The 12,647-nt window shown below is 59.0% G+C and overlaps 1 protein-coding gene across 2 annotated transcripts; it reads left to right on the forward strand.

The window, feature by feature from the left end:
• The first annotated feature begins 2,959 nt into the window (after positions 1-2,959).
• On the forward strand, positions 2,960-12,250 carry ZYX (zyxin). 2 transcript variants are annotated; one of them, XM_052638622.1, is made up of 10 exons: positions 2,960-3,051; positions 3,751-3,964; positions 4,454-4,653; positions 4,810-4,902; positions 5,008-5,502; positions 9,691-9,811; positions 9,980-10,149; positions 10,277-10,455; positions 10,958-11,078; positions 11,622-12,250. In XM_052638622.1, the coding sequence occupies exons 2-10, from the start codon at positions 3,763-3,765 to the stop codon at positions 11,718-11,720; spliced, it is 1,680 nt and encodes a 559-aa protein (XP_052494582.1). In that variant the 5' UTR covers positions 2,960-3,051; positions 3,751-3,762; the 3' UTR covers positions 11,721-12,250. The 2 variants fall into 2 exon arrangements, with proteins under 2 accessions (XP_052494582.1, XP_052494581.1); XM_052638621.1 differs by lacking the exon at positions 2,960-3,051 and adding an exon at positions 3,494-3,602.
• The last annotated feature ends 397 nt before the right edge of the window (positions 12,251-12,647 follow it).

Below are 12,647 nucleotides of genomic sequence, written 5' to 3' on the forward strand. Positions count from 1 at the left end.
GGGAGCAGGGGTGTATTCAAATAATTATATACTTGTATTGCAAAAAAATTTTTTGCAGTTTAGGAGGTGGGAAATCTAACATCCAGCTGGCCTCAGTTTCCTTAACTGAAAAATGGGATAGTAAGCTACATTCCTCACAGGTTTCTTGTGAAGATTACGTGGGGTAACAGGTGTTGTGCCTAGCACCCCTCCTAAACCTTATCTCGGTGTGTGCTATTGTTGCTGTTGTTACGGTGGTTGCTGTTCTTGCAGGCCTAGCACAATGCCCAGCACATGCTTGATCCTCTGTCATCTGTAGTCCACATACAGTAAGAACCTTGTGACTGCATTCCTCTTTTCATTTCGGAATTTCTTTCTTTTTTTCTTCATTGTCCTTATTCCTTTTTTTTTTTTTTTTACTGCTTATAGAAAGTGAAGTGAAGTTCCTCAGTTGTGTCTGACTCTTTGCGACCCCATGGACTATGGCCCACCAGCGTCCTCCGTCCCTGGGATTCTCCAGGCAAGAACACTGGAGTGGGTTGTTCTTACTTTATGTTGTGAGACCTTGAAGAAAACTTTCTGGCACCTGATGGATATACATCCTTGGAGGTGTGTGGAGATATTTTAGATAGCAAAGGTGCCTGCCCATTTTCTTACTTCCTCTCTCTTGCCTGGCTCCAAGCTGTTGGAAATGATTAGGTGGGGACGTCTACTTACTTGCCAAAGAAAGGACTGTTGTTGAAGCTGAAGCTCCAATGCTTTGGCCATTTGATGTGAAGACCTGACTCTGGAAAAGACTCTGATGCTGGGAAAGATTGAAAGCAGGAGGAGGGAGGGGTGTTGGAGGAGGAGATGGTTGGATAGCATCACTGACTCAATGGCATGAATTGGAGCAAACTCTGGGAAACAGTGAAGGACAGGGGAGCCTGGCGCCTTGCAGTCCATGGGGTTGCAAAGAGTTGGACACAACTTATGACTGGACAACAACAACATCTACTTACTCACTACACTGTTACACATGCTACTGGAAGAGATCAATTAGAATTGCTTACTTAAGAAAAATACCTAAAACTCATTAGTGCTGCTCCTACTCATTGTGTACATTTTAAAAGCATTGACCTTGCAGCTTCATTTGAGACATCCTGACCTGGTGAGTCTGTCCTCCTGAAATACTCTGTGTACTCCTTGTATTTAGAATGCCTGGCTTAAAACTCTTAGCTTTAATATTCTGCATCCCAAATGCTCTTAGTTGTCAGTAAAACTGAGCCTGCCTACGCACTCTTCTATTCTTGATTTATAAATAGGTTCAGCTGCCTAACAATTAAATAGACTATATTTTGCAACATGCACATTCCTTAAGGAGATAGAGGGCAGATGGCTTTTACTCTTATGATGCTATCTGGAAACCATCCTCCTAACTTTCCTAAGTGTGTATGTTTTGAAGGATTGGCAAGGAGACTTTTGCGATCACAGGAAATCTAGTATCAAATTTCTAGCAAATCTTCACAGGGACAGGCAGGACCAGCTTATGCTGGTCAAAGAAGGTCTGCGCTGCATGCTTATATTATACATGGCCACACATGCTTGTCGGAGAAGGCAATGGTAACCCACTCCAGTGTTCTTGCCCGGAGAATCCCAGGGATGGAGGAGCCTGGTAGGCTGCAGTTCATGGGGTCTCTATGAGTCAGACATGACTGAGGGACTTCACTTTCCCTTTTCACTTTCATGCATTGGAGAAGGATATGGCAACCCATTCCAGTATGGAGAATTCTCCAGCCTGGAGAATTCCATGGACAGAGGAGACTGGCAGCCCACAATCCATAGGGTCTCAGTTGGATATGACAGAGTAACTAACACCTTCACTTTCACTTCCATATAATAGAATGCATGCTGTGCTGTGCTAAGTTGCTTCAATGGTGTAATGCAATGAGTGCTGGGATTAAGTATCATCACTTTTTTTTTTTTTTTCCCGTGGAGAAAATTATGTGAAGAGAAGGAAAAGACTTGTCCCTTAGTTGGGGCCCTCCAGCTGGGTCTCAGCCCCATGGCCTCATTCTGCTCTCCTGTATCCAGGGTTACCCCACGTGGATGTAGTGGGTGAGGAATAAGATCAGACATCAGAGCCCTCAAAGAGACTCAGTTCTAGTCTATCTCCTGCAGCCTACTGGGCATGACCCTGGGCCGAAGTCTTAAGTTCCCAGCCTGTTTTCTCACAGTATATGTAAGGGGTGAGTCTGGACAATCTCTAGAGTGTAGCCCAGAGGCTGGCTGCCAGTAGGGTGTAGCCGATTCGGAGGGCCAGGGACTGTAAATACTGAGTAGCGTGTGCAAACGGGGACTGCCTTAGATGGCAGTAAAGGCTGGGAACACACAGTCCAGGGTGAGGCACTGGACTCGCAAGCCAAAGCGCCTCGCGAATCCCCGTTTGCAGGTAGTGAGTGTGGTAGAATTCAGTTGGCGATTTGGTTAAGTTTCCACGTTCAGTTGAAAAAAAAAAAGAAGGAACCCAGGTCTGTCCCTTCCTAGGACCTGGGGCACAAGAAGGCTGAGAAATCCCGTCGGACCAATGGGGGGCTCCACCGAGCGCAGTCTGCGAATCCCCCGAGGGCCGCCCCCACCTCGCGCAGCTTCCTAGAGAATCAGCCCCGGTGGGCGCTGAAGAACCGGCGAAGAGGAGTCGCCCGCGTCCACGTCCGTCCTCCAGCCCCAAGTGTGCGGGGGCCGCCCGCGCCTTCGCCCCGCTCCCCCCACCTCCACGGCCTGCCTCGCCCGCCTCGACTCCGATCCGATGGCGGGGGCGCGGGTGATGCGAATTCCTAGAAGCCTTAAGTAGCTGTCCGGGATGTGAAATTAGGATCCCCGAAAGGATCACTGAAGTGCGCACTCACCCGCCCCCCACCCCGACCCCAGGTCACAGAGGGCCTGGGGTCGGGGTGGGGGGTGGACGAAGGCAGGGAGAACGCCTCTCCCCGTCCACCTAGAAGGCCAGTCCCATCCCAGTCCTGCCTGTCTGGGCTAAGCCGGAGGGGATTTGGGGCGCGGGGCTGGCGGAGGAAGAGCTGGAGGTGGCAGGTAACGGCAGGCAAGGCGAGGAGGGGGCCGGGTCGGGGCGGAGGCGCCTCCGGGCCGCTTGGGCACCTCTGGGGCAGCCGCCCGACCTCCGCCGGCTTAGCCCGGAGTAGGGACGGTGAGTCAGATCTCGGGCACCCGCGGGTCGGGCGGGGAAGGAGGGCAAGTCAGGAAATGACATCAGAGGCCTGTGTTTGGGGAGGGGGTGGTCTGCGCCCGGCCGGGGCGGCGGGGGCGGAGGTGCCCGCCTGGAGGGGAGGGGGCCAGGTCGGGGGGGTGGGAGCGGGGCGGGAGGACCTAGGCGAAGCCCGCGGCGCGGGGGCCGGAGCAGGGCCCCTTCCTGGGGGAGTTTCCCGCCGCGGCCGCCTCCCCGCCTCTCCCCGCCCCCTCTCCGGGCCGCTCCTTGTATGGTCTGCGCGCCGCGCTCTCCCCGCCCTCTCCCTCCCTCCGTCTTCCGTGCGTCCCTCCCCGCCCGGCTGGACCGGGACGCAGAGTCCGCGGACTCGGCTGCGAGGCGGACCCTGGCAGACGCGGTGCGCACGCTCCGGCCCGCGGTGAGGCGCGGGGAGCCGCCCGGCGGCCGCCCACGGGGTCGGGGAGCCGGGGCGCCGAGGGGAGCCGGGCCGCGGCGCCGGGGGCGGGGGGCTCGGTCCTCAGCCGGGCTCGGCGCTGCGTAACCCCGGCACCCCCCGCCCCCCGCAGCCCGGCCTGGCCATGGCGGCCCCCCGCCCGCCTCGCGCGATCTCCGTCTCGGCTCCGGTGTTTTACGCCCCGCAGAAGAAGTTCGCCCCGGTGGTGGCCCCGAAGCCCAAAGTGAATCCTTTCCGGCCCGGCGACAGCGAGCCGCCTGCGGCCGCTGGGGCCCAGCGCGCACAGATGGGCCGGGTGGGCGAGATCCCCCCGCCGCCCCCAGAAGGTAGGTGGCCGAGCTTGGGGGCTGGACCTCGGCGGGCGCCGGCCTAAGGGGGGAGGGGTTTCGGGAATTCGGGGGATGTCTGGAAAGGTTGCGGCGGAGGGGGCTGGGCGCAGTCACCCAGTCCCGAGCAGATGTTCTTAGCTCATCGCGGAGCTCGTGGCTGGGAGCCAGGGCTCCTGGGACAGTTCCAAGTCCCCTCGCCTGGGGGTGGGAGGCGGGAATGTGGGGCACGAATGTTCCCCTCTGGGTCCGTTTTCCGAAGTGAAACGGGAGATGCACCCCTCCTTTCCTGACCCGGGGCTCTCAGGGCGCCCTGTAAGCACTCCCCCCGCCCCCCAACCCCTTTACTTTCTTTCCTGTCCGTTCCGGAACCCTCGAGAGACTTCTTGGGTTAGAGGTTAGGGGTTAGAACCGCTTCTTCAAGGAGGGGAACCTGACGAAGGGTCGGGGGGCCCCTGCTGACCGCCCCCCGTCTCCTTCCAACCCCAGACTTTCCCTTACCGCCTCCTCCGGTGGTCGGGGAGGCAGACGACGCCGAGGGCGCCCTGGGAGGTGCCTTTCCACCTCCGCCGCCCCCGATCGACGAACCGTTTCCCCCCGCGCCTTTGGAGGAGGAGATCTTCCCTTCCCCACCGCCCCCGCTAGTGGAGGAGGGAGGTCCCGAGGCCCCCACCCAGTTCCCATCGCAGGTACGGAGGCCCGGGAGGGGCAGCCAAGGCGATCACATCCCCAGGGAAGAAGAAGGAGGGTCCTTTTCCGTCGACTTTGGCGGCATCTCTGCCCTCCGGGAGGGCGGGGTGGCTGTGGGGACCTGGGATGGGGTGCTCTGACCCCTGCCCCTCTAGCCCAGGGAGAAGGTGAGCAGTATTGATCTGGAGATCGACTCCCTGTCTTCGCTCCTGGATGACATGACCAAGAACGATCCCTTCAAAGCCCGGGTAAGGGGCTGGAGAGCAGGGGAGGCAGGCCAGGGAGGAAGGGCTGGGGCTGGAACCCCACAGCCTCCTCTAAGGCACTTCTCTCCCCTCTGCCTCCCTTCGCAGGTGTCATCTGGATATGTACCCCCGCCGGTCACCACTCCATTCATTTCCAAGTCCAATACTAAGCCTGCAACTGGGGGCACAGCACCCCTGCCTCCCTGGAAGTCCCCTTCTAGCTCCCAGCCTGTGTCCCAGGCTCAACCTCAGGGCCAGACACAGTTCCATGTCCAGTCCCAGCCCCAGGCCAAACCCCAGGCCCCTCCCCAGCCTGTGCCTTTGGCCACCACCCAGCCTCGGGGGCCCCTAGCCCCATCTCCAGCCCCTAAGTTTTCTCCGGTGACTCCCAAGTTTACCCCTGTGGCTTCCAAGTTCAGCCCTGGAGCCCCAGGTGGACCCGGGTCCCAGCCTCATCAGAAGCTGGGGCCCCCTGAAGCTCCCTCTTCCACTGGCAGAGGCTCCCCTCAGCCCCCCAGCGTTACCTATGCTCAGCAGAAGGAGAAACCCCAAGTGCAGGAGAAGCAGCACCCAGTGCCCCCACCGACTCAAAACCAAAACCAGGTGAGGGATGCAGGGAGACTGGGCTGATTCCCCGGGGGCTGGAGGCCGGGCAGGCAGGAAGGCCGGACTGAGCCCTGGGGGCTGGAGGCTGGGCTAAGTCCAGGGTCCTGAGCCTGAGTGGGGTATGGGGTGGTGGGATCATTTTCAGCCTCTAGGGTTGGATGGTGGAGAAAGTGCTTCGGTGGGGGGAGAGCCTGGCAGGGTCTGAGGCTGGGTGGGGCCTGACTGGAAGTGAGGTGCGCAGCACAGACTCTTGAGTTAGGGGGAGGATTTGGTGCACCTTTTCCTTTGCCCTGCCCCAGAAAGTTAAAGCGAAGGATGAGATCATCAGCAGTCCAACTTCAGATCTTCCCCTTTCTTGGATTCTTGAGTTAATCTCTGCTCTTCTACGAGCTTTCCCTGCCCAAGGGCCCATCTGGTGATAAGAGCCACTGGCAATAAACGCTGGTAAACACTGGCTGAGGCAGCCAGTGACTGCTCAGTGCCAGGCACTGTGCTCTGTACTCGGGAGGGAGGAGACCTCGGAGAGCTTGAGCCGAAGGGAGTCAGTGGACCTGTAACAGAATTCCTCGCTCCCAAGACCCCAGACAAGTTAGGTGAACTTTGACCCTCAGTTCCCTATCTACCTTCACAATGGTGATAAGGATTACCTGAGCCAGAGCTGATGCTGGGGGTCTGCACTGAGCACATGAATGCTCAAGGTAGTAAAGTTACCACTCCTGTCTGACCATTCCTGCCTTGCAGTTCAGGAGACTGATCTTCTGGGTTTAAGGGATCTTGTCAGATACCTGGTCCAAACAACCATGGAATTAACTGACAGCATGGATTTCTGTGTGTGTGTGTGTGTGTGTGTGTGTGTGTGTGTGTGTGTGCGTGCGTGTGCGTGTGTGCAAAGCAAGAGATGCCAAGTGCCAATGAGTTTTGCAGAATTCAGTTGTTATAGGAACTCCAAACAGGGAGCCAGTGTGGAGGCTGGCACGTTAGGAAAAGGCATCAGGGTGCAGGTGTGCCTTTAATGATGGTGGGATTTAAGAATCCAGAGAGAGGGAAGGGCATTCTAGTGGGAACCGCATGAGCAAAACTCAAGGGCACAGATACACCAGGGGTGTCTGGAGGACAGAAAGTGGAAGGCTCCCCGGGGGAAATTGTAGAGCTGTACTTAGAGAGGTGGGTGGGGACTTGGGGGGCCAGCGGAGATGAAATAGTGCACCCAGGAAGCCTGGGAGTCCTGGAGAGGCAGGAGTGTTGTCTGGGTAGAGGTATGGCTGCGTCCAGAGGTTTTGGGGAAAGTTTTTCCGGCAGAGGTGTGGACTAGATGCAGGAGGTCAGTGATGCGTGGGGGTGCACTCCTGGGTGATGGTAACATTGGCAGAAATGAAAAATATGGCCCAGATCAGAGAGCTCTTACAAAGGAAGCACCTCCAGGCTTACTAGCTGATAAGGAGTTGGAAGAGGATGGGAGAGGAGTTAAAAAGAAAAAAAAAACCCGGATGTGTTGGGGAATGACAGCGTTGCTGACAAAATAGAGAAGTCCAGAAGGGGAAATGGTGTGGACGGGAAGGGGAGGGTCTGGCTGTCAGCATGTTGAGCAATGGGTTCCAGGAGGATCTCCTTTCAGCTGAAACTGTCATTCAGTCAGAAATGGGGGGACGGGTGGCAGGAGAGGGCCAGGGTGAGGTGTGTGAATGCGTGAATGGTCATGTGGGCGGTCGTGTGCGGTGATAACTGCAGCCTGGGGGCGCTCACACCGGATGGGCTGGGAAGAAACCTGGGTGATGCTCCTGTGTGCCTGGGAGGAGTGGGAAGAATGGCAGAAGGAGGAGGAGAGTCACGAGTCAGGGTGGCATCTCCGAAAGAGAACGGTGGCCGAGGAACCCCATCAGTGGGGCTCCGAGGGGGATGAGGGCTAAAGTAAGGCCAGGGATTGGACGATTCAGGATTCAGAAGCTGTGTCCTTTTGAGGGGCAGTGAAGGAGTGAGTGGGTGGTGAGAAGCTTGGGAGTTGCCCAAGTAGCCTGTTCTTAGAGGTTGGCAGGGAAACACCTTGGGAAGATGTGTGTGTGTGCGTGCGTGCGTGTGTGTGTGTCTGTGTGTGTAGGGTTGACATTAGGGGAGGAAGGCTCAGGTGTCTGTGTGTGAACCAGGAGGAAGAAGCCTATGGAAGAGACGGGTTGGGGGTCCCTGAGAGCTGGGCGCACTGTTGGTGCCAGCTCCACCCTCGGGGCATTTCCAGCCCAGAGACAGTGGATGGAGTGGCCTCAAGCAGGCTTTTGTGATGAGGGAGCTCGGGCTGGCCAGCTTCCAGCTCCTGGGTCACGTAGGAGGTGAGGTCATCTGAGAGCGAGGGGGCAAGGCCACAGGGGGCTGGAGGCGATGGAAAGGTTTGAAACAGTTGCTCTGGGGCAGGCGAGAGTGGGAACCTGCAGCAGCCAAATGCCAGCCAGCCGTGCCTGGATGGAGGGTGCGGAGGGCCCTGCAGTGTTTGGTGAGCTCCCTCTGCAGTCGTCTCCCCACCTACTTTCTGCAGCTGGGAGGCAGAAACAGGAAGCGGGCGGTGGCGTGGGCCCAGGGTTGATTGAGATCGGACTAGATAAGCAACGGTAGCCGACTGGTGGCAAGGGTAGCTGTGAGAGCCTTGTGGAAATCAATGGTCAAGGGAACTGGGCCTGCGGGGAGGCCAGATGGAAGGAGCGGATGCAGAAGGCATGTGGGAGAGGGTTGGGAATCAGAGGCGCCAAGGCTTTTCCGAGCAGGTTCCTTCAGGAGGTGAGAATGGGAAATGGGGAGGAAGTGATGGTCGGGAGGTGGAGCCCAGGGTCTTGGAGGTGGTGACCAGTAAATCTCAGATCCAAGGGGTCCCACGGTGGAAGGTGACTGAGCTGGAGGGACGTTTGGAGCCATTGGAGTTGAAGAGTCGTGAGTGCCGTGCATGTCAAACCTGGGACATCGGTGCTGGCAGGCAGAGAGAGGGAAACAGCGGCTGGATTGTGTCGTGGAGGAGCATGGATACCCAAGGGGAGCTGATATTCCAAGGAATGGAAGAGGCATCTAAGTGGCTGGCTGTGTCATCTTCCTCTGTCCCCAAGATGCTGGGAGGGGAAGACTGGGAGCAGAAAAGGTGACACTTACGCAGAAGAAGGGGCTTGCAGGAGACTCCCACGGTCAGTTAAAGACAGGAGGAGGCAAGGGAAAATGGCTGAAGCTGAAATGTCTATAGCGGATGCAGCTCGATGCAGACAGGTGTGAGCGTGGTGGAGCCAGGGCTGCGGGCAAGGTGACCACGGGAAGAGGGAACTGGGTGGCTTTGAGGTTCCCCGTGTTAGGGACTAAAGGCATTGGCAGGTAGAGCGTTCAGTGGTGGGGCCACAGTCCTGGAGGACTTAGCAGTGGAGACCAACGCAGCATTCCTGGGGGACCATGTCATGGAGATGCTGCTACAGGTCGGACAGCCCCCGTGGGGCCTCCTCCCGGGATGTCTCAGGGTTACTGGCACTGCTGACCCCCCAACTCCACCCCCACCCCCAGTCTGCAGCTGTCTCAGGACCCCCCTGAACAGGAGGGGCGGGCTGGCCGGAGAGGGGCCACTGGAGAGTGGCCCTTCTCTGAAGCCTCCTGGGGAGGGCCTGGGGTCAGCCAGGTGGTCCAGGAACGCCCCTCGAGGGAGGGACCCTGGGGCATCTGCGTGGGAGCTGGGCGCTGGGGTCTAACCTGACTCGCGCTGTGTTGTACCCTCACGCTGACAGGGGCTGCCGGGCAGCCGGCGGGACGGGTAGGTGTGTGTGCGTGGGCCTCACCCGCCACCGCGTGCCGGTCTCCGTGGGGGCCGTGTCCCAGCATGCTCTGTGGGGTTGACGCGTGGCCTGGCGTGCTTGGTGCTTTTGTGACCTGAGCTGCTGTGTGCGTGGCCTCCGTCCGCTCAGTCGTTCCAGCCTGTCTGTGTCTTCGGGCAAAGCGGGTGGCAGGTTCATCCTCGTCCCTTGATTTGTGTGGTGCTTGGGGGGTCGGGGAGGGAGGTTGAGGAGCTTTTGGGGGTCCCACCAACCTGAGTATCTGGAAACCAGGAGACAGGGCAGGGGGTGGGATCCATCCTTTTCGGGGAGAAGGCAGAGAAGCCGGCTGGGGTGGGTTCTTGGAGGGCGGTGCCCCTTGAGAGGGAGAGAGGGCATGAAGAAAGTGCTGGGATTTCAGGTGCGCCCCGCTGGGGCCCCAGGGCCTCTGACACTGAAAGAGGTGGAGGAGCTGGAGCAGCTGACGCAGAAGCTGATGCAGGACATGGAGCATCCGCAGAAGCAGAGCGTGCCCGTCAGCGGTGAGAGCCCACCACCCCGCCTGGAGCGACGGCCCCTGCGTTTCTGGGCCGTTCCCAGGCCTTCGGCTCCCGGCCCTGTCTGTCTGATGCCAGCTGACCCCTCACGAGCTCTTTTCTTTTTTTTTGCCATCTCTCCTGTTTCATCTCCATCCTCTCCGGCCTTCCCAGAGTCCTGTGGCCGGTGTCACCAGCCGCTGGCACGTTCGCAGCCCGCGGTTCGTGCTCTGGGGCAGCTCTTCCACATCACCTGCTTTACCTGCCGCCAGTGTGAGCAGCAGCTCCAAGGCCAGCAGTTCTACAGCCTGGAGGGGGCTCCGTACTGCGAGGGCTGCTACACCGTGAGTCCCGGTGTCAGGGGTGCGGGGCAGGGGGCTCAGCCAGGGTTGCGGCTGGCACGGGGCAGACAGCTGGCCCTGGGGTGCCGGTTCCCGGCCCACCTCCAGCTGCTGCCTACCCCCTCCGCAGGACACCCTGGAGAAGTGCAGCACCTGTGGGCAGCCGATCACTGACCGCATGCTGAGGGCCACAGGCAAGGCCTACCACCCGCAGTGCTTCACCTGTGTGGTCTGCGCCTGCCCCCTGGAGGGCACCTCCTTCATTGTGGACCAGGCCAACAGGCCCCACTGCGTCCCCGACTACCACAAGTGAGGACCCCCCGCCCACCTCCGGGCCCTTCTCTGGGTACCAGCAACGATTTGTCTGGGAGCCAGGCTGCCCCCGACCCCAAGACCGCTCTTCAATCTCTGGGGCTTGCTTGCTGTCCCCACCTCCTGTCTGTGGATAGCAGCGACCGGTTCATCTGGACTTGGCTGTCCAGTGGCCTTTGGCCTGCCGGCTTGTCCCCTTCCCCAGCCCAGGGCTCACTCTCCGAGGTTTCTTTCGGGTGTCGTCTTGCGTTCAGCTCTGGGCCGGAGTGACTTCATTTCACACGCAGGCTGCATTCTGCCTTTGGAGATCAGCTGTTTGGAGCTTGGGGTTTCCCCTTAGAAACAGTGTTTACAAGGTAGCTGCTTTCTGAGGCCAGCGGCAAGGTTCCCACGATGGAACCAAAGGACGGGAAAGTGGCCTGCCGTCTCATTTCCCTGCGCTTGGGCGGAGGTCAGCACCCGGCGCCCCCACCTGACACACTGGCCTTCCGCCCCGCAGGCAATACGCCCCGCGATGCTCTGTGTGCTCGGAGCCCATCATGCCGGAGCCTGGGCGCGAGGAGACTGTGCGCGTGGTCGCTCTGGACAAGAACTTCCACATGAAGTGCTACAAGTGTGAGGTCGGCTGCACCCCCCGCCCCGAACCCCCCAGGGGTGGGAGGTTGGTGGGACGCTGCTCACGGGTCAGGCGGTGGACGGTGCTGGCTTGCAGGACCCGGGTGCTGCAATTTTGAGGGTGGGCAGTGGAGGCGCCCACACCCGCCCCGCAAAGATGCGTCCTTGGCTTCAGGATGGCGGTGTGGGCTTCTCCGTGAGGTCACTGACTGATACAGCAAGGAGAGGGGGCCGACCCATGGGGAGGGAAGGGTGCAGCTTTGTCATGGGAGGTTGGGTGTCTCTGCGACGTTAAAGGAGTTGGAAGAGAGGTGAGGCAGGTGGGAGACACCCCACTGGAAGCAACCACTGCCCATCCTAGGGGAGAGTCCTCGGGCACAAAACTGGGGGTGAGAGGTGGGGATAGGAATGGGGGGGCGGCTGTGGCTGGGCCAATGCAGAGAGAGCAGGGCTGAGCCATGAAGCATCTGGCGTCCCAATGTAAAGATGGAGGTGGGGCGCGTGGGTGGGGGGCCTCCTGGCCAGCGCGCTCTCTTTGCTCCTCCCAGGACTGTGGGAAGCCCCTCTCCATTGAGGCGGATGACAACGGCTGCTTCCCCTTGGATGGCCACGTGCTCTGCCGGAAATGCCACACCGCCAGAGCCTAGACTGAGTGAGGACTGGCCCCCTTCTCAGACCACAAGCCCATTCCCCCATCAGCGGACAGCCCATTCCCCCATCAGCGGACCGCCCACGTTGAGACCGCATCCCCTTCACCCTCCCCACAGTTATTTTTTGACATCCAGCCCCTCCCTCCATACCAAACCCCACCCTAGTCTCCTTCGTGCCCTGATCCAGGGCCCCTCTGTGGCCTTGGGGCTGCAGAGTCCCAGCCCTGGGGTCCAGTCTTGCAGGGACCACCCACCATTGTCCAGGTAGCCCCGCCTGAGGGGGCACCTGGCTGACCACTGCTGCTTGCACCGCTGCGCCCATGCCCTCAGCCTGCCCTCGAGCAGCTCCGGCCTCTGCTTGCTAAGGGCCAGGAGACACCCACACTCGACCTTCTGGAAGGCTGGGCTGGGCTTACCAGCCTGGACATTCCCCCCACCACCCCCCCAGCCCCAGCCCTAGCCCCTGTGCTGCCAGGTTGTGGCTACAGCTACAAATAAAAGACAGTGTTTTCCAGAAGGCTTAGTAGTTGACTCTTTTGTACCTCCAGCCCTTGAGGATGAGATGGAGGAGATGTTTAATCGCTCAGTCGTGTCTGCTGACTCTGTGACCCCATGAACTGTAGCCTGCCAGGCTCCTCTGTCCATGGGATTCTCCAGGCAAGAACACTGGAGTGGGTTGCCATGCCCTCCTCCAGGGGGATCTCCCAGATCCAGGGGTTGAACCCACGTCTCCTGTATTGACAGGTGGATTCTTTACCACTGAGCCACCTGGGAAGCCTGAGATGGAGGAGACAGGGGGATTAAAAAAAAAACACAAAAAAACCTGGGGTGAAGTTTCTGTTTATTTACAAAAATATATATGTATATGTATATAATATATATTACGCCCTCCCCCAACTCCCACAATTCACTTTTTTACTTCTA

This window comes from Budorcas taxicolor, chromosome 4 (assembly GCF_023091745.1).
Source record: "Budorcas taxicolor isolate Tak-1 chromosome 4, Takin1.1, whole genome shotgun sequence".
NCBI classification, from domain to species: domain Eukaryota; kingdom Metazoa; phylum Chordata; class Mammalia; order Artiodactyla; family Bovidae; genus Budorcas; species Budorcas taxicolor.